Raw genomic sequence first — 21,631 nt, 5'->3', positions numbered from 1 at the left:
AATTTCTTGACAGTGTTATTTATCTTTCTTAAGAAGGGTACCTCACAATATATGTTTGGAAGTTTAACGACCTGTAATGATCCCCAATTACTATGTATGTGCAAGTCGATCTTAGCCAATTTTTCAGTTTTTTGGGAAAGATGAGACGGTCTATAGCATACGGATACAATCGGCCTAATGAATAGATTGATACATTACAACGTTCTGTCACCCATGAAAATATTTCAATAAAAACATTTTGACACAAAATAAAGGAGACCAGTACAGCACATGAACAGCCCTTGTTGCACATATACATTCCATTTGAACTTGTATCAGAGAACCATGGTTACAGAATGAGGAGAATGCTTGGGCAGTCCCAAGCGAACCTGCCCTGGGAGGAGAAAGCATTCACTTTGGAATAGTCCCAATTCTGCACTACTGTAGCATATCAGGAAAGCAGAAATGTTCTATTAGATAGAACTCCTATACCTGTAACATTCATTGACCAATGTCCCGGTGGTAACCTGTGGTAAAATAAACTGGGGCGGGGGTTGCATGAAGATCAGAATCATTAAAAGGGTCCAACTGTGCGAAGGAAGCATCCTGCAGGGTTTACTTGTATATTTACTATTTACTTTTATAGCAAACTTTCTGCTTCCCCCAGCAACACATTCAGACCCCTAATAGAACCACAGTACAAAACTGACAACTCTAAAGACTCATTAAGCTATAAAACAAGCAGAGTATGAACCCTTAACTAGTCAAATGTTGTTGCTCTTTTGGAACACCCTGCCACTCTCGTTGATGGGCAGACTAGCAGTGTCCAAGATGGTGCTCCCCGTGTTTCCTGTACATGCTCCAAAACTCGTTGTGCAATATTCCAGCACAAGTGTTCCGGCAACTGAACTCGGTTTTGGTGTCAATATATTGGGTCAGTTGTCAGAGTAGAGTGGCTTTGAGCACATTGAAACTGCGGTATGAGGAGGAGGGACTGGAAGTCCCCAGGTTGGACCTATTTTACTATGCAGCACGCTGCCCAGTGGCTGGATGATGGCATCAACTGGGGAAAAAAAAGTCTCCTGAGGGAGCGAGTCCAGTCACACAGGCTCCCAGCAGCGCTGATGGAGGGAGCAGGAACCCCAGATGACCTGCACTACTTGGTAAAATAGACTGGGAGCATCTGACAGATATTTGTGGAGTGCATCCTGAAGCGTGCACCATTTCATCTGGAACTTACTGTATGGATTCTCGCCCCGTTGAGGAAAATGATGGACAATATATCGTTCCAGGTGTGAAGGAAGGGGGGCTGCGAAGACTTGGCAGACTTGTACCCGGGCGAATCCTTCATTACCTATGAGCAGGCCTGTGCATATTTTGGGCTGGGTCGGGCCCTTTTCTTCATTATGGTGGACTTTCAAACTTTGTTAAGGTAACGTGGCCCACATACCCTGTGATTCCATAGACGACACACACGCTAGACATACTGCTCACTCGTGGAGCTGGGCGTAGACACCTCATTTCTGTGTGATGCCTTGAGGGCTGACTTAACAGGTCCCTCGCCCAAGACTCGGGCGGCATGGGACGCAGGCATGTTAGAGCAAAAATACGATGGATCTAGGCCCAGATCTCTAGACTCGGGTGAATGTATGACATTGTTCTGCATCCTGTTCATCAATTGTTCTTTTTGCATTTGTCACCCCGAGTGGGACAGGTAAGCCCAGACGTGGGTCCCATGCTCTCCATGCCACTGGAGTCAAGCTATCCTGGCTGATGAGGGGTGAAACCCCGAAACCAGTCCTAGGATGCTTGTTTCCAGTCCAGGGAGGACCTGGCCTTGCAGTTCGGGCTTGACTGTTCCCATTGGGCACAGGGTCAAGACTGATTTGCATATGGCTGGGTTCAAACTGTAATGGCATGTTGAGCAAAAAAACGATGGCTTTAGGCTCAGATCTCTGTACTGGGGTGAATGTATAACATTGTTCTGCATTCTGTTCATCAATTGTTCTTTTTGCATTTGTCACCCCGAGTGGGACGGGTATGCCAAGATGTGGGTCCCGTGCTCTCCATGCCACTGGAGTCAAGCTATCCTGGCTGTTGATGGGTGTTACCCTGAAACCGGTCCTAGGATGCTTATTTCCAGTCTAAGGAGGACCTGGCCTTGCAGTTCGGGCTGGACTGTTCCCATTGGATAAAAACGGTATCCAAGCTGGCCACCCCAAGCCTACCTAAGATTGAATCAAGTCAAGAACTGAGTTAAGAAATTGCTAGGTTCTTCCAAAACATTTTTTCAATCTTCAACCAACTCCCGCAAGGAGGTATAGGAAATCCGATGACGGGGGCTAAGCAAGCCATAGGTGCTTGTCTCATGCTTGAGAAATCTGTCCCACTTTGTATAAATGATACAAAAATGCTTCTGGGCTCAATTAAGTCGGAATCTCCTTACGACCCCTGTCCAGTGGCCAATCTAGCCCGGAACCCATTGCTACCGCGCTTACATCAGTATTCAATGCCATGTTCAAATCAGGAGACTTCACTAGCATTTGGAAGATGGCCTCAATACTCCTATTACTGAAAAAACACAACCTGGATCCGATGGATCCAAATAACTTTAGGCCAATCTCTCGCCTCCCACTGCCAGCGAAAGTGGTAGAGAAAGTATTGAATTCCTAGCTGAGTGAATTTCTTTACGAGAATAAGCTATTGGACCCTACTCAGTATGGATTTAGAGAAGGGCACAGTACTGAGTCTGCCCTGATAAAATCAACTGAAGAAATTAGGAAAGCCCAGGACCAAGGAGGTGAGGCGGCCCTTATTATGCTGGACCTATCCGCAGCCTTCGACACGGTCCATCGTGATCTCCTGATGCACCGTTTGTCAGAGTGTGGAGTCTGAGGGTAAGGCATTGATGCTCGTAAAAGCTTTTTTAACTGATAGAACACAAATTGTGTCCCTAGGCAAATTCTACTCTAGGCCTTTTTTTTTTTGCCATGTGGAGTGCCACAGGGGTTGTCCCTTAGCCCTACCCCCTTTAATATTTATATGGCGCCTTTGGCCCCCCGATCAGATCCTATGGATTCAGTCTTAATTCATATGCAGATGACACACAAATTGTAGTGTCACTGCTGCCGGGACAAGAAATAGGGATGAGCAAGAAGTTTCATGACTGCATGGAAGCAGTCAAATCTTGGATGACACAGAATTGGCTGAAATTAAACTCAGGCAAAACTGAGATCCTTATGTTTAGAAATAAGGCCTACTTCTGGACCGGTGACCCTCAGATCTGGGCACCCTCCCTAAACCTATGAGGAAGGCTAAAATCTTGGTGTTATGGGGGATGATAGACTGAGCTTTGTGGACCAGATAAATGCCACGACCTCGGCCACCTTTCATTCCCTTAAACTGATTAAAAAGGTCAAACCTTTCCTGCCAGAAGACAGTTTACGAACTGTCGTCGCATCCCTTATTTTATCACAGCTGGATTACTGCAATGGGCTCTACTTGAATATCCAAGTGCGGCACCTAAATAAATTGCAGTTCCTGCAAAATGCGGCAGCACGACTTGTGACAGGAACCCCCAAATTTGTATCTCTCGCCAAGGAAATTAAAAGACTACACTGGCTGCCTATCAGTAAACGGGTGCACTTCAAGTCTCTACGTATGGTCTTCAAGGCGTTACATGGCCTGGGTCCTGAATTCTTGATTAGCCAGTTTCCATGGTACACTCCCAAAAGAACTCTGCGCTCACTAGGAGCCAAACTAGTGGGCGTACCACTCACAAAGAAAGCTAGTTGGGTGGGGGGGAAGAAATGCCCTCCCCTGGAATCTGAGGAACTCTACTGACCTCCTTGCATTCAGGAAAGAACTTAAAACTTGGCTATTTAACTTTTAGAATCTTCCAGCTACACCTTCCCTGCAATCTTGATCTCAGTAGAGTGAGGTACCAGTGCCAGGACACCCTCGGGTAACCGATGTGCTATATAAATATAATTAACATAACATTGGGCACAGGGTCAAGACTGATTTGCATATGGCTGGGTTCAAACTGGAATGGCATGGTGAGCAAAAATACGATGGATTTAGGCCCAGATCTCTGTACGGGGGTGAATGTATGACATTGTTCTACATTCTGTCCATCAATTGTTCTTTTTGCAGAGCCTTTGGATGACCAGACATGGAGAGTAGTATGTGTATTTACGCATAGGGTATTCTGCAATGCATGCTTTAAATTAATCCACTATAACTACTTACACTGGACGTACAGGACGCCAGTAAGGTTGCACCGCATTGACCTGGACCTCCCAGTAGATTGTCCTCATGCAGAAGAATGGGGCAGACTCCTTGCATTTAGCCTGGGGGTGTCCTGGAGTACACCAATTCTGGGCTCGGTGGTGGAGTTGGTGCGGGAGGGAACAGAACTACCAGTGGAGATTATGCCATAGCACTGCATACTGGGACACATTAGGAAACCCAAAAAGCGTAAACTAGCATACAAACGCCTGTAATTACTCCTAGTGTTGGCAAAGCGAAGAGTCGCAATAACGTGGTTGGGGAAGCGAACCCCAGAAGTGGAAGCGTGGCTTAGAGATGTGCATAAGTGGTCCCTGGCGAAGGAAGCACACATGAAAGCCAGTCGTAGGGATGCTACACTGGAGGATGATCTCAGGGCGTGGAGGGAGTTCTGTAATGTGTTTTTGAATCCTGACACGCAGGTGAGTGGGCAGTGTGTGTCGGATGAGAGCAAGAGCACGGCTGAGGGGATATTGGACTGAGATACCCGTTAACATACTGGTAGACACTTTGACAAGTGCTATCTACAACGCCAAAATGATGATTGTCTTATTGGTACATATGAGCTCCACCACATGTTCCATCTGTCTGCTCTGATCGAGACTACACCCCTTCTGTGTTTTTGTTACAAAAAATTAAAAAAGCTTATAAAAATTTAAAAAAATAGTCAACTGCATCTAATAAGTCAAATCTTCCTCTATAAATATGGAAACTTTACAGCTTTATACAACATTACACAAGATCAAAAAGTGGCAATAAAATATGTTGACTTACAGAACTAATTCCATAGAGGACAGTAGGATGAAACCTGGTGTCGGAATGGTCAAGAGGTAAAATTAAAGTCAATGAAACAATAGTATAATACAAGAATAACAAATTAGTGTCAAATGATATTGACCAAGCAAGCAGAGGATTTGAAGCATTAACACCTAGGTTTCTTGCTGTAATCCTTTATGTGGCCCACCCATATATTGAGGCAAATGATTCAGGAACACAGTGATGAAACAGATTTTTAAAAAAGGCTTGTTGATAGTATATGTTGACTGTACTTGCTTTGTGCTCTTGATAACTAACAGCATCTAATCTTAAAACGGATATTTACTTTGCAAAGCTTATACCAGAGGAACATCTACATTTCAGACAGAGAACATTATGGAATGTTGGAGATACCTGCTTAAGTTGCTCCCGTAGGCGCTCTTCTGTAACACCCAGTGCTCTCATGCCTCTTGCTCGACATGCTGCTTGAAGCTCCTTTACACTGAGAGTGTCCACGCCTTCCTCTGCAATCAGCTATATGGAAACACAGCATAAGCTAAATTTAGAAGTAATTCCATAAATGTGAAAGAAATGGAAATTCTATTCTATGACATGCACATATATTTATTAAGACATACGAGATGCTATTATGCTCTAATAAAAAATTGTCAAACATGTGCCAACTTATGTAGGACAACTAATCTTGATTACTTGATATTACAAAGTACTCCCTTGTTTTTTTAAATGTGACCTGATGACAAGAAACTCTGACTATCTTCTACCTGGCTCTGATAGATCATGTGGTTTTATCATACGTCTTTGGAGTCCTATTTACTACTACATCTAGGACCGGTCATACAAACTAAATGAAGGAGACACGTTCAACTTCTATGATTAAACATATTTAGATCGACAAGGATCAGAAATTCCATAGTTATCACCAAAATCATGCGCTTAACAACAACCACTCATCACACTATCACCATCCTGAACTGCACCATCAACTTTCTAGGCAATAGAAATATTCACCACACCTGATGCAGGATAGCTGCCATTCCAATCAAGAAATTAGCATCTTCTTAACCAACAAAGTTTAGAAAATCAGATCAATCAATGACATCCATACTTTCCCTTCAAAACGCTACGTCATCAAAAATGCAGTAAGTTCTCATTCACACCAGGAAGCCCTACAGAAATACTCTCACCACAGCATTCCCCTTTCAATAGGTTATCATTCTTACCAGCCTGCCCCACAGAAACATTGTCACCACTAAAAAAGCATAATACACAATAAAAACGCTTGGTGTGTATGGAGCCATTGCGTCGGCACTGGCTGAAACACACTAGTTATCCCAATAACTGATTTCATGAGCCGCTTTTTCAATGTCTACCGGGTCTCTGATGCCATTAAATACATCCTGGTAACCTGACTCCTCAAAATAACCCAGCTAAGATACAGTTGACCAACAATTACAAAACGTAATAAAACACACCAGCTTCCCATGGATCCCTACCTCTAAAAATATACAAATTCCTGTTGACCTTATAAGCATACTGAACCTGGCCCAACATGAGACCAATCCCACCCACAAAAATGGCAGAATTCTTGCCCATGACTACTTTTCACCTTGTTTGAATAATACGCACCTCTGGAGTGGAGAGACTGTATCGCTATCCCACTTTACACCATTTCCAACCCGGTAAATCATACACCAATCACTCATCATGACCGACCCACCACAGTCACGAGCTGACCAAAAATTCATAGAAAGGGGGACAAATGGACTACGAAGGTGAAGATTTTCATTGTTCATTATTTAATCCATGAAACAATTAGACGACAATTGCAAGGGGTAGTGGCCATCCAGGGCAAATGGCGGACATGGAGTAGGAGAGCTCCGCTCCAAAGACCAACGATCTGTTAAAGATCACTGCCATCAATGCCGCTGCAGGCTGTCACAGCAATGGAGCAGGGCACGGAGTAAGGGTGGCGCCTTCTAAACTTTATTTCTGCCAGCGGAGGCCATATTTGTGTGTGGGCAGGCACAGAGGTCAAGAACACGTGGAATCGGCCGAGCCCGAGGAAAACCAGCACTCAGGCCTCCCACGCCTCTCACAGGGTGTGACAGCGGTGCATAGCTGCGGCGCACTGGAAACACGAGAGTTCTGCCAGTGTGAGTCGGGACAGCGGTGCCATGCAGCTAAGGGCCTGGGAAAACAAGCCGTCGCAGCAAGGGGCCAGCCAGTGCCCCGGGTGGTGACCTGGCAGGAGGCGGCTCCGCCAACATGATTGGCCAGTGGAGGGACACGGGTCCATCGAGGAGGAGAGTTAAGTTACACCAGCGCAGCCCTGCTAAGTGCCACGCATCAGGCATTAGACTAACGCATTTTAATGTGATGTACGCATCATCGCACTAAAATACATTAGCCACTAATGTATAGCGCCTCCCTGACACCAACGGCGCTGTACGAGCCTTACCGATCGAGGTGCTGCATTAGCAGCGGGTAAGGTACACTGCTGGCAGAGTGCACACTTACCGCTGCCTGAGACTGATCCTGCTGCATCCACTGGTCTCTGGAGTTTATTGGCAAATTCGATGCTCATAGCCGCTTAAAAATAAATTATCATACCGCTACAGCCTGGGGGCTGCATTGAATCAAGCCAGTCCATTCACCATGTTAAAAATACAACATCTTATCGAAGTAACAGGCGGCAGGAGCGAGCTTTGATTTTTCTTGTTGAACTACTCGCCACCAGAGTGTTCCTCTGGTCCGCAGGGAGTAACGCGACTCGGCTTCAGTGACAGTGCTGGTGATGACTAGTAGAATGAGGAAGCCTGACTTGCTTTACCAGGCAGGATATTTTTTTTAGCAAGTTCTGCCAGTCCTCTAGGAAGACCTTGTGTGACACAGACAAGCCTCGGAATCAGCTCAACTCGTCACGGTGAGTGCGGTCTTTAAAGGTAAAGCTCAGTCCAACATGGACTAGCTCACTCAGCGTAACTTCTACTTCTTCCTGACCTGTTGAGGTCTCCTGACTTCTGGACTGACTCGAACACAGAACTGCCTGAGCAGCCCCGAGCAGAGCAGCTGTCAGCAGTGTTTGTTCCCCACTGCAGCTCACATAACCCTTTTCCTCTTTACTTTTCTGTCGAAGAGTCAGCTTGTGTCAGTTCCAGCTAAAAAAATAAGCATTTGCAATGCAATTGGTCTCACTTTTTCTGAGAGTTTGAGCTATATTTATGTGTTGTTTTTAAAACAGATAAATAAAAGGCATTGTCATTTACAATGCCAATATCTCAAACCCTCGCAAATAGAGACCTATTGCATTGCAACTGTGTTCGGCGCCCGTGCTATAAAGATTTTTTTTTAAAAAGCATTAGAAGAGAGCGTGTCCTGCCTGCGACAGGACAAAGCTATTTGAGAAAATAGTGCTCAGAGGCTGTAATTAAGCCTACCGAGTAAAACATGTAATGGGGGGTGTCCTCATGGGAGGTTTCAAAATGAGACAATGCAGTAGTAAGGAGGGACTACTAAGCCTATTGACCAATGAAAAAACACAGTTTACAGTGGACAATAACACAAGCCAATTAAAAATACGGGCAGGGGAGTGAGCGGGGCTTCTCTCCCGTACTGAACGACTGCAGATCATCCAGAGCAGCGCTTGCACGCTGGCTCAGGCTCGACCTAAAAAATGCAAACAGCAGGGGTGTGGAATTTAATAAAATATCTACTTGTCCATGGGGCAGGTTGCTTTATAAATCTACTTGTCCTGTAACAAAATCCACTTGTCCCTTTTGTGCCATGTAATGCGGTGACAAATTATGGCAGCAATCTCGTTACATGAGAGCTCCGAAATAGTCTCTCTGACTATGCCAGGGCTCTTTCCATAGTAGGGTTGAATACTAGCAATTCCCATATGCTGTCAAATTTCCGCAGATTTACATACTGGCGCTGAAGATAAGCATCGCTTCCAGGGTCGGAATGTCCTTTTGAGTCTGTGAAAACCTACTAACTTGCATGTTTTAAGGTTTTTTTTACCAGCTCTTCTCTAATCTTTTCCCATACTGAGAAAGGTTGGAAATTTACTCCTGACAATGACAGACCTAAAAGTTCTTCTACGGTTGGGAAAAAAGTGGTTGGAGGGAAAGTGAACTAGCAAACACTTTTCGCATGAGCAAATCTACACCTGCATATTTGCTCATGCTAAAATGCAGTTCACAAATATTTTCTAGGAGTACTATTTCTAGGCCTACTTCTATAAAGTCTTGTGAATTCAAGAAAGCTGTATATCTGCACCTATTGCAAGGACATGAGTGCACTTTAGAGACATTATTTAATAACTGGGCCCCTAATTAGGTCTGGCATTACCCATGACATTTTGTGTTTATTAAAATTCTGTCTCTCTCTGTCTGTCGGCTAGCTTCACTGTGAGTGACAGCATTCTGTTCTTTCACAAGGAGGATAATCGACACACAGTTGTTTTGTTCAGTGCCAGGAACTACTGTGGCAGTGTGTGCTTTTTGAGACCAAAACAACTTTTGCCAATGTTTGTTATAATGATGAGGGCTCGCAGCAGCTTCCACACCAATAAGGTTTTACAAAAAAACATGCCAAAACAAGTCACGCATTGACAAAACCAAAAGGCTGACCTATTGCCTTTACCAATGCTTGTTTATTTGTTTCTCCCATAATCTTATTAAAACTGGTTACACTGATATTCAATTATGAATATTTTTGGGGAAATACTAGAATACATCAACACACTTTACTAAATGATGCTGCAGGAAAACGGTAGTTAAAAGGCTACAGTAGTTTAGCGAAATGTTTTTTCATTTTTTTGTCAACACTATTTTTAAAACATAAAACACATAAGGGTTCGAACTGCTATTGCCTCAACCCTCTGGTCGCTGTTATACATTTACTTTATTTTTAAGGCAAATAATAATCAATCTTGTTTTCAAGCTTCTGCATATAGCATCTAATCAGAGCATTCTGGGAGCCGTATGAATAGCCTCATATTGCTAAACATTGAAACTGTGTACACATTTTTATACTGGAATCACTGTCCGTAGTACAGTCTGAGCTTACAACATGTACTTAGAGCGCTCACCCTTATAATAAAGGTTTTCCCTTAATGAACCATAAATACAAGTTTGAACAGCGTTAACACATGGACACAAATATTACCTTAACTGCAGGCAATGCCTTTCCCTGATCCATAATGTGATACTGTAAAGTGGCAGTCAAAGGGTTTGATGTAGGGGGTTGGGTCTACTTGTCCCACGGACAAAATACACATGGAAACTTGTTGCCCTTGACCCCAAACAATATGTCCCGGGCGTCGGGCTATAGGAATTCCACATTGTTCCAGGAGCTAACAGAAAGAGACTGTACGTCCACATGGAGTGAGATGGAAGACAGAGGACAGGAAGTAGTGAGTGCGTGCAGTCACTCTCTCTGCACTGCGTTCTTGTTGGTCACTGGAAAAATCACTGCTTCTATTCTACAAATGGCAATAAAGGTGGATTTCAAGGCGCCGAGCGGCTCCTTGCATTTATGTGATGCTGGCATTATGCAGTCATAGCAGTGAAAAGGTTAGAATCAGATGTTGCATTCTCGCCAATTGACATAAAACAATTTCAAGTAAAATTGTAATTCTAAAGAGAGTATGTAGGTGCAGAATTATATTATTGTTGAAAGGGAAGGAGCGGATGATTCATTCACTGACCGTGTAAAATCATTGATAATTCTAACACCCTGTCCCAGTTTACATACTACTAGAACAGCGTCAGCCCAAGGCAGCATTTTCTCAGCAGAGTGGCCTATTACAGGTGTAAAAACGACTGTTCCCATGAGGCACAGGGTCAAGACTGATTTGCATATGGCCAGGTCTAAACTGGGGTGGCATGGTGAGCAAAAGAATGATGGATTTAACCCAGATCTCTTGACTGGGGGTGAATGTTTTGATTTGTTCTGCATTCCGTCCATCAATTGTGTGTCTTTTGCTTTCTCGCCCTAAGTGTGCCAGGTATGCCGAGACGTGGGTCCTGGGCTCACTGTGCCATTGGAATCAAGCTGTCCTGGCTGAAGAGGGTTGAAATCCCGAAACCGATCTAGGATGCTCGTTTCTGGTCCAGGGAGGACCTGGCTTGGCAGTTCGGGCTGGACTGTTCCCATGAGGCACAGGGTTAAGACTGATTTGCATATGGCCAGGTCTAAACTGGGGTGGCATGGTGAGAAAAAGAATGATGGATTTAACCCAGGTCTCTTGACTGGGGATGAATGTTTGGATTTGTTCTGCATTCCGTCCATGAATTGTATGTCTTTTGCCATTACAGGTGTGGCAAGCACTACAGAGTTCGGTGATTTTTGTGTTAGGAGAGAGGTCATGTAATATGGTACTGTTTAAAATAAAAAGGAGATGGTTTGCAAATCTAAATTGCAATAAGGTGTTGTGTAGCCAAACATGGTCTGGCACATTTACAATGCTGTAAATGGTTGAAGGTTCTGCAAGCAGCTGCAGACAGAGGTCAGAACTGTTGTAAAATCATGTAAGATGTGACTAGAGTGTGGTTACACAATTGTTTCACAGCAGGATCAGCTTACAAAGTGGCAGTAGAATAGTGCCTTTCCATTTCAGGTGCTTTGCACCCATTTCAAGATCGTTTTAGACCCTCTTCGTGCTCAAATGGATGTCATTTCTCATGTTCATCTGTTACCATGGATTTCATTGCTTGATTTTGCTGGTGAAAAAGTGTCACTCAGTCGTTGAAATTTCACTCATAATTACACTGAAATTATGAAAATTTTGCACACAGCAATTGAAAACCTTGGCAGCTATGCCAGCAGACTGGTAAGCTGGAATCGGTAGCCCGCCCTGGCTCTGATATGGGCTGACCCCAGGCCTGAAAACCTACTCCAGGAGCGGCCGTGGTGAGTACCCGCTTCCTCCGACAGCTGCACAGCGAGATCTTGGGGGCCTGGTGGACGCTGACTTAGCACTGGGAGTAGGCTGCGAGAGCGCTTTGGAAGGTAAGAACCAGCGAATTACTGCGGGCGCCCCCACCCCTCAAGGTACAGGTTATTCAGATTGGGTGGGGGCTGATTTGGTGCCCACGTTTCCCACTCCATGGACACTCTGGAGCAGAGTGCATGGTGGCACGCGCACCAGCCTCTGGAGAAGTAGGCCATTGGGTGCTCGATATAGGGGCAAACATGATGGGCACAGCCACAGATGATTGTCCTTTACTGAGCCACGGGAGGGGTGCAGACCTGGGCAGCTCTATGTGGTATACCTGACAGAGACCAGCTACTTCCTGGAGCCCCCTGGGGCCACTGTCCCAGAAACTGGTGGACTGTGCTGTATTGCCAATAGGCTGCTGATACCGACTGTGAGGGGAGGGGTAGAGCTGCATGGCAGGGAGAGTGGTGCATTTCCGCATGGCTAGCCAGTGTCCCCCCTGATCTATGGTAGAGGATGGACTGCTTGTTCCCCTCTCGTTGGGCTCTCCTACAACGGAGTGAGGAGGGTTCTGACAAGGTTGAGGTCTGTCACCAATGCACACCGGTGCCTATAGCACCCTCCTGGCTCATGAAGACGTCGACTACACCTACTTGAGGACGTCCTGGGAGTGCTTCTGACGGAGTGAAGTGAGTGCGGCTGAGTAAGGCCACCCCACAGACAGCCGCCTTGCAAAGACTGCGGGTACCGCCCTGACGCTAGGCACTCCAACAGGAAGGGTTGGAAGACTCCAAGGAGTGGTCTTATCGCAACATATGTATCGTAGGCTTCCCGGAGGGGGCAGAGGGGTCGGACCTAGTGCATTTCTTCGAGGATACCACATTATCGCCATACTTCCTCATTGAGCGTGCCCACCGAATTCCAGCCCGCAAACCACCTATGGGTCTCCCTCCAGGCTGGTGGTGGTCAGAATATTGAACTACCGGGTTAAGGAAGCCATCCTCCAGGCGCTCTGCTCAGCTAGCCTGATCATGTATGAAAATGCAAGAATAGATCTGTTTACCAACTACACAGTGGCGGTACAGCGTCGCAAGACCTCATTCCTGAGAGAGAAATGGAAACTCAGACAAGTTGGCCTTCAGTATTCTCTGCTCTTTCTGACAATACTAAAAGTCATGGCCGGTGACACCAACTACTTCTTTATGGAACACACAGATGCCATTAAATGGGTGAAGCAGTGCCGTTATGACACAGACACCCTGACTTCACCGTCGGGGAAGCCACCAGCAGAAGGTCCCAGACAAGGAAACAGGCAAAAGGGCAGCGGGGCGTGGGACTGTTCAGCTGAACGCCACCCACACTGGCGCAGGTGAAAGAGGACCAAACTCTGGTCCTGTCCACAGCGATCACCTGGTGGGTGGAGCGACGCTCCCCACAGTCTGGTCCTGAAGACGAAAATCTTTCTGAGGTGGACTCTTGTGTCGGCAAGCAGCACGGGCTTCTTAGTTCTCCCCAATGTTCTCCCGCAAATAGCGGATACTCTGATATAACCCCATAGACGCTACCCAGAATGAGCCGCCTATTGGGACTGCCTAATTCTGAAAGCAGAGATTCGCTGGAGGAGCACCTGCAGACCCACACTGTGTTTAGCTCTTGCCTGGAGACTACTATCCTATTGGCACTGCAGGTGATCTGGGACAAGGCCGGGGGAGTACAGCTGCGTTCGGTCAGCCACTCACAAGGGATTCTGATTGAGGATTCATTTTCTGATTTATCTATCATTTAATCATTACGGCGAAGAAATGAGTCTAACTTGCTTGCCCTAGTTTCTAACTAACCTTAGTTTAACTTACTCTACTACTCTCTGAGAGTGTGGATTGGCTCCTTCATGGTCCCCCCCCGACCTTTGCATTGGTCCCTTAGTTGGTGTATGTGAGAGAAAAGTAGAATTCCCATATAAAGGTCTTTTGATTCTATGTTTGAGTTTTCCCATGTTGGGGGTCTGCACAGGGTTGGGAGTTGAGGGGTTTTCCATTAGTGCTTATCACACAGACCACACAGTGAGTGTGTACCTAGTGATGGGAAGACCATCATAGCTTGTCGGAGGCTTTACAAATTGTAACTCAAAAAGCACAAAACCATCCTTAAAGATATATCTTGGGACGACTAAGTGCAAGCAAGTACAAGTAAAGACAGCACCTTACTTTGGTGTGTACGCAATCAGCCTTGCTTTACACATGGACATTGTCCAGCTGTACGCCACCACATATTTATTACACAACACTCACTATCACATTGGTATATCTCCTACCCGGAGATATCAACACAATACACCAGAATACTTCAAATGCAATTAGGCAAGTAGCACAAAATACAGTAGTCTATAGGGGAAGACCAAACCATAAACTAAAAAAGTGGCATGTGAACTGCAAGGAAGAACAGGACTTGGACCAGAAAGTCCAGAGGAGCCAGGGACACAAGGAACTACCCAAGGTAAGTACCCAGGAACCCCACTGAGGTTGTGTGCAGAGTGGAAACACAACAGCGAGCCCAATGGAAGTCAACGGAGAAGTTGTGGTTGCAGTTTTGCAGACGGACCCTTTCTGGAAGACCCCGAAGAATTCCCTTGCAGGGCGAAAGGTTAGAGAGCCACCCCACCCGTGGATGCCCTGGGAACCAGGTTACTTACATCAGGGAAGCGAGGTGCATAGGGGTAAAGAGATGTCAGACGACAATGGAAGACTTGGAAGAAAATGCCTCTGGAGAAGAAAGTGAAGTCCGGTCAAAACCAAGGGTGGATTTCTGGAAGTAAAATACCTGCAAGCAGAGGGGAGAGAGTCTATGCCACTAGATGGTGACCAGGAGGCATAGAAGATTAATGTCCACTGATGTCAGGAGGTGCAGAGGAGTCGACAGTGACCTTGTCGCTGCAGCTGTGAGGACCAGGTGACGCTGAGGAAGACTAGGAGCTGTACACGAGCTGTCCCAGGTCAGGTGTCGGTGACTAGGTGGTCGGTGCCCGGAGGGAGCACCAACAAGCCTTGGTAGCCCAACTGGCGTGGAGACAAAAAGGAGCAATGTTGGGACCAGCAAGGTCCAAGGGACTCAACAACAGCAGGAGGTCAGAGAAGACCCCAAACAAGCAGGTGAGCCCACTAAAGCAGTAGAAGACCTCAGGAGGACCCACAGGCCACAGGCATAGGAGTCGCAAGAGGACCTCTAGCAGCTCACCAAAGATGAAGGCCCACGGTGCAGAGGATGCGGTGAGGACGCTGATCTTGAAGTGAAGAGATGCTGGAGCTTCTTGTAGCCCGAAGATCAACAAGCATTGGCAACGGAAAGTCGACCAGTGCACAGGGGTACCGTACCAGCTCTTCTGACAAGAGATACTGGCCTAAAAATTGCAGAGAAGACAAGTCAGGCCTCTGGGGAGCTGCAGAACCACCACCTGTGTTGCTGGGCCTCGGAAGTCCATAGGACTACAGGACCAGCAGACCGTTCAGCTTTGTTGCGGTGCCTGAAGATGCAGGGGAGTGACTCCTTCACTCCAAGGGAGATTTCTTCAGGTTTCCTTGATACCAACAGGTCTGTTGAAGAACCTGGAAAAAGCACAGACAGCTGATGAAGAAGACTTGAAGAACAGCAAGACCAGGAGCAGTAGGAGTCTTCCTTAGTGCCGTCTCGGTTCCAATCAAAATCTTACGAAGTCTAATTGTCCAGATGTTCAAAGAGCGAGGTAGTTTCAGGCTTGAGTCTCAACCCACGACAAATCTATGGACCTACCCATAGGCAAGCCCTTAAGTATCCTAAGTAAAGGGTTGGAACAAATAAGGGGTCCCTCCCAGAGGAGGGCCTGGACAGAGGGGAAGATACTCCCATATCCTTTGACCATTTTTGTGCCATAATGGGAGCCAAGGGCTCCCTGAACCGCCTCAAACTAGAGTATCCAAGGAGGGCACCAAATGTGCCCTTCAAAGCAGTGTGATGGCGCTGGCAAGCAACCCCACCCCAGCCCAACAGACAAAGTCCTATCTAGGAGGTGTTCCCACCTCCCTGTGAGATGAAACCTATTGTTCTACCTTTCCCTGCTTGAGCGTGGCGCAACAGCAGGAGGGCAGAATAGAGTCTGTGGTCAAGAGCAGCACTAGCTTGCTGGCAGACCGTGAAAGGCTTTTACCAGGAGTACAGGGGGGTACCCCAAGGGTGCCCCCAGTATATGGAATCATACTTCCAACACTGAAATCTGCATCAAGAGTATGATTCCAACATGTTTGATACCAAACATGACCAGGTTCGGTGCAGCCACTATATAGTCGACATCTCGTAATGACTGATGTCCACTATATGTATTAAAATGACTGACCGCATTTACAAAGCTTGGAGAATTGACTACAGGGTTTGTAGGGGTGTTGTGCTCATGAAGGGGCACCCTCACACTAATAACCAAGCACCCTGCCCTCAGGACTGAAGAGCCTGTCATAGGGGTGGCATAGGTGTTAAGTGTAGTGACCCCAGATATAAGAAAACATTATTTGTCATGAGAGATGCAAGCACCAACTCACAAATGGCTTCAATGGCAGGCCTGTAGTCACAGTTTAAGGGGATTCCCATGGATGGCATAATACATGCTGCAGCCCATGGCTGACACCTGGTGTACCTATGCCCTGGGTACCTTAGAACCATATACTAGGGACTAAGGGTACACCAGTAGCCAATTGCGGAGGTACAAAAATGCTTACCAGTCAATTTAGGGGAGAAAGCACAGTGGTTGAGATCCTGATTAACAGGATCCCAGTCAAACTAAGTCAAAAACATACTGCCAACAAGCAAAAAGTGGGGGTAACCATGAAAGCAGATCTTACTTTCCTACACTGGTAAACAACTAACTGGAGAACTCAGCCCACTTGAGGAAAGAGAAACTGGGTTATGGCCACTAAACGGACTGTGAAGAGCATAAAGCATGAAGAGGGGAGCCGAAATAAAACAAATAAAAAAATAAAACAATTATTGAGGCACAACCCCTACCCGTAGAAATTGGTAAAATATGTGAAGTTTTAGAGCAGACCAGTTTACCCAGGGAAAGGATTAGATTATTATTTGGGATAGCATTTAATTCTGTCCTCTCCCTACTATGGTCCATGTGTAATCTATCTACCACAAGACATTTAAACAAATTGCTGGTTGAATCAAGAAGGCTCTCGCATAAAATCTACTGATATAATTATTTTGATCTGTCAACGTGCTAATAACAGTGCCCACGATTTAGCATTGTAAAAGTTGACCAAGGCCACAGTGATAAACCCGAGAAAAGTTAATTTTGAGCTTGTATTTTTTTTTTTATTACTACTTTTATTTTTTCTTGTCAGCAAAGGAAAAATACATACGGTCACATAATTCAGCCTCCTGAGAGATATGAAAGATGTATAGAAACAACATGGCCCACCCAGCGCAAGTAGGAAGAGTTCATGTATTGTCCCATAGCATCGCATTTCACCCCATCCTCGCTTGACCGTAAACAACTATTTTGACATAGATCATGCACAGGTTTCAGGAGACCCATTTGGGGACCCTACAGCATCTTCAGGTGGGAGACTGAGATATTGGATAAAAGCTTCCCAGAAATCCCAAGATCTGGAGGCCTGCGGGATCTCTTCTGCATATGTCTCCAGCGTCTCCTTGCAGTATGTCATATCTGTGACACATTCTTTAAAACGTGGTGGGCGCTTATCACCTCATCTAATTGCTACTCTGCGCTTAGCCAGGAGCAGAGTCACTGCTAGCAGCTTTCGTCTCTTGGCCAACCTCAACCTGTGAGTTCCCAACAAGCATGTTTGCGGACATCATGGACGTAAGAGCGTCAGTAACTTCTTGCCAGTAGGCTTGAAGTGGGGGGCATGCCCATGCCATGTTCAGAAAGTCTGCGTTTGCAGCGCCGCATCTTTGACAATTATCTGCACGAAGACCGTATTTGTGTAGTTTGGCGGGGGAATAGTATATTTGGTACAAATATTTAAAATGATTGTTGCGAAGGTTACAGTTGGAGGTCAGTAGGTGCAACTGAGTACAGCTATACTCCCAATCTCCTTCATCTATATTGACACCCAACGTCTCCTCACACTTTTTGATCGATGTATTCTGAATCTGGATTTGTTCTCCCAGAGATGCGTTGTACAGACACGTAACCAGACCCTGCCGCGTAGGTGCCTTTAGTAGTAGTTCTAGGGCATGGAGCTGGGGTGGCTCTCTCAGGAATGTGGGGAATAATTCCTTGATAGCCATGCGCAGCCGTAAATAGGCAAATACCTGCAGCGGACTACGGTGCGAGCTAAGAGATGGCTCGTCTTGTGGGATGAATCGGTTGTGTGGGAAAATGTAGCACATTTCAGTGAGGCCCATGTCTTCCAGCAATGTGAGCATTTCTTCTCTTGGGTAACTGAGTCGCGGATGGTGAGCTATGGGTAATGCAGAGGCATATATTGGGAGTTTCTGTGCCCGGTGTGCAAGCGTGTACCATGCTCTCGACGTGCAGACCACAGGGTGTATTGTGTCTCTTGGAGTGTGCTTTTTCGGGTCAGATATATAAGCTATCAGTGGGGAGGGAAGAGCACTTTCTTGTTCTACTGCTAGGTGGGGTATGTGCGTGTGTGGCTATAGCCAGTAGCGGGCGTGCTGTGCTTGTGCGCAGTAAAAATATAGTTGAAGGTCCGGTGCCCCAAACCCCCCTTGGTGATATGGTTTGGTTCTGTTTCCCAGCCCATGTGAGCAGAGCATGGCTGATCTCAATTTGGCAAAAAAGGCTTCTGCAAGCCATAGCGGGATATTCATAAATAAATATAAAAACTTTGGTAGAATTATCATCTTCTGTATAGCGATCCTATCCGCCAGAGAGAGTGGCAGTCTTATCCAGCTATCCACTTGTTCCTCCAGTTTCGTTATGGCCCTCCCGTAGTTCTCTCTAATCACTGTTTCCGGATCACGGTGTACCCATATACCTAGGTATTTTACTGAATCAGTATGCCATTGTAGCGGAAATTCCAAAGCAGGTTGAGTTGTGGCGGGCGTGAGTGGTATAACCATTGATTTGTCCCAACTGATTCCCAGTCCAGAGTAGTGTTCAAATCGAATGTATTTGCTAATGAGCGAATTCAAATACGAGTCCGGGTGGCGTGTGTAAAGAATCATATCGTCTGCATAAAGAGATCTGCCAATGGGGTGGAGGTGGAATTGCAAGGCAGATTCCGGATGTAGTTGGCGGATCTTACAGGCCAGGAGCTCTAGCGCTAACATAAAAAGAAGTGACGAAAGCGGGCACCCCTGCCTTGTTCCACAGCTGATGTTGATCGGGGTGGAAGTATTCCCGTTGATTCTGATACGAGCGCTGGGCTCTGTGTAAAGGAGTGCAATCCACCGCAGGAAGGGCTCCGGAAAGCCCAAGAACTGTGAACATGAACACCCACTCCATAGAGTCGAAGGCCTTCGCCGCGTCTAGTAAGGTCGCGGCAGGTCGGGGTGCAACGGATGGAACATAGTGAAAGTAGCGCAGAGGTTTTGGGTTGTAGATCTGGTCGGTATGAAACATGCCTGGTCCGGCAGTACCAGATTGCGGATCAGTAGCTGTATACGTGTCTAGATAATTTTAGCTAAAATTTTGACATCAATATTTATCAGGGATAGTGGGCGGTATGATCTGCAGTCGGTTAAGTCTTTATCTGGTTTAGGGAGGGCTATTAGCATCGCCTCTCGCAGTGTGGGCGGAAGGACACCGTCCTCATAGGATTCTTCGTACATCTCTGCCAGGTGTGGGATCAGGATGTCTCTAAATTCTTTGTAGAATTCCCCTGGGAGCCCGTCTGTGCCAGGCACCTTGTTGTTTGGGAGTGAATTTATTGCCTCAACAATCTCATCATGCGTAATGTGGTGGCCTAGGTATTCACGGTGGTTGTCCGATAACCATGCTAATGCAAAGTAGTCGAGATATTGGTCAATTTCGGGTGGGGACGTGGTTGATTGCGTGGAGTAAAGGCAGGTGTAGTATTCAGTGAAGCTGCCTAAGATCGTTGGCGTGTCATATGCCAGGGGGCCGTGTGCATTCATGATCTGCGTGATGTAGGATGCCATGTGTGTGGGGCGAATTCTGTGTGATAACGCCCTTCCTGGACGCCCCCCTTCTCCATAAGTGTGTGCCGTATATTTGCGCGAGATGTATTTCAGCTAATCCGCGGCCCGTTCATTATATGTGTCAATATTTTTCCGGATGTCTGCTAATATTGTAGGGTTTTGCATGGCTACAAATGCTTCAAGTCGTTGGATATCTTGTTCTGCCATTGAGAGTTGCTGCTGGATATCCTTCAGGATACCCACATGCTTACCTATGCAGTGACCCCCTGATCGTGACCTTAAAGGCCTCCAAGAGTGTTTTTGCACTACTCGCAGTCCCCGTATTTAAAGCAAAAAACTCCTCAATTGCCTGGGTCAGCTCAGCACGATAAACCTGATCTAGTAGGGCACTCTGTTGGAGTCGCCTGGTGAATTGACATGGGCTATGTGTGGGGATGGCAAGCGCGAGGCGGACAGGCGCGTGGTCTGACAATGTCCTGGGCATGTGCTCTAACGCTATGCGATACCCTGCCCATCTAGGGCCCGCCCTCCCCTCTGTGATGGTAGTAAGGTGTGCCTCCTGTAGACAGGCTACATCTACCCTGTGGCGATCTAAGTATGCTAGTACCTTCCGAATTTTCTGTGGGTTTCTGAGGCCCCTCACATTCCAGGTCAGAAGGCTAGGGGTCTAGTGTGCTTCAGGTTGTTAGTCATAGGTGTCAGTTTTCCTCGTTAGGCCTTGCAAGTTTCTCCTGGTATGCTCCCTATATGCATAAACCTTGAACTGCTGTGTAATCTCTGACCAGTTTTTCAGAATGTAATCCCCCCCCCCCCTCCCACTCCCCTGCCCTGATTGCCCCGTGGTAAAGATCACATGGGTGGCCGTCCTGAAAAGGCAAAAGAGTAAGGCACAACGGAGTCCATAAGAGAGCCCCCTGGCATCAGGGGATTCCACTAGTTCCATGGGTAGATCTACATTAATCCCCTTATTGTGATACAGTATTCATACTATCGCAGAAGTCTATGCAGCTGCAACCCCCTAGCCCATAAGGTCTACTTCGCTATATCCATCAGGCATGCGTGCAAGCTGTCTTCAACTGGAGCGCGTGTCAGGACGCCGGCCCGTGTGGTGCCGTATCCATCACCCGCTGAACCTGCTCATCTTGATAGAGCCCCATGTGCCCGTTGAGTGCCAGTGTGTGTTGTCAACAGTTTTGTCACACATGTTCTGCTCAGTTTTGTGTCTTGCCGTAGTTTGGAACTAATATTTGGCTCCTGGGTGGTTCTCCGGTTATTCCACGCCTGATGTGGTCGCCTGTTCATCCGGGCTTCCTCTGGGAGAACACCAGCGCACGCTCTGGGTCCCTTTCTGTTGCAGGAATTTTTGCACTTCCTTGGGATCGCTGTAAATCTTGGATTTCCCACCATCCGTCACCCGCAACCTGGCCCGGTATAACATCGCATAGGGAATGTTAATGTCGCAAAGTTTTTGCTTTACAGGCACAAATTTTTTCCTTGCCTCCTGGACAAGTTGTGTGAAGTCTG

At 46.5% G+C, this 21,631-nt stretch overlaps 1 protein-coding gene across 1 annotated transcript in view; it reads right to left on the bottom strand.

The window, feature by feature from the left end:
• Positions 1–21,631, bottom strand: part of LETM1 (leucine zipper and EF-hand containing transmembrane protein 1) — a 567,062-nt gene that overhangs the window by 203,522 nt on the left and 341,909 nt on the right. The window contains exon 7 of the mRNA XM_085642560.1: positions 5,440–5,559. Within this exon, the coding sequence (XP_085498686.1) occupies positions 5,440–5,559 (120 nt within the window). The remainder of the gene's footprint in view (positions 1–5,439; positions 5,560–21,631) is intronic.

Source organism: Triturus cristatus, chromosome 2_2 (genome assembly GCF_964204655.1).
Source record: "Triturus cristatus chromosome 2_2, aTriCri1.1, whole genome shotgun sequence".
In the NCBI taxonomy this organism is placed as follows: Eukaryota; Metazoa; Chordata; class Amphibia; order Caudata; family Salamandridae; genus Triturus; species Triturus cristatus.
This window is presented reverse-complemented; position numbering and strand designations above follow the sequence as displayed.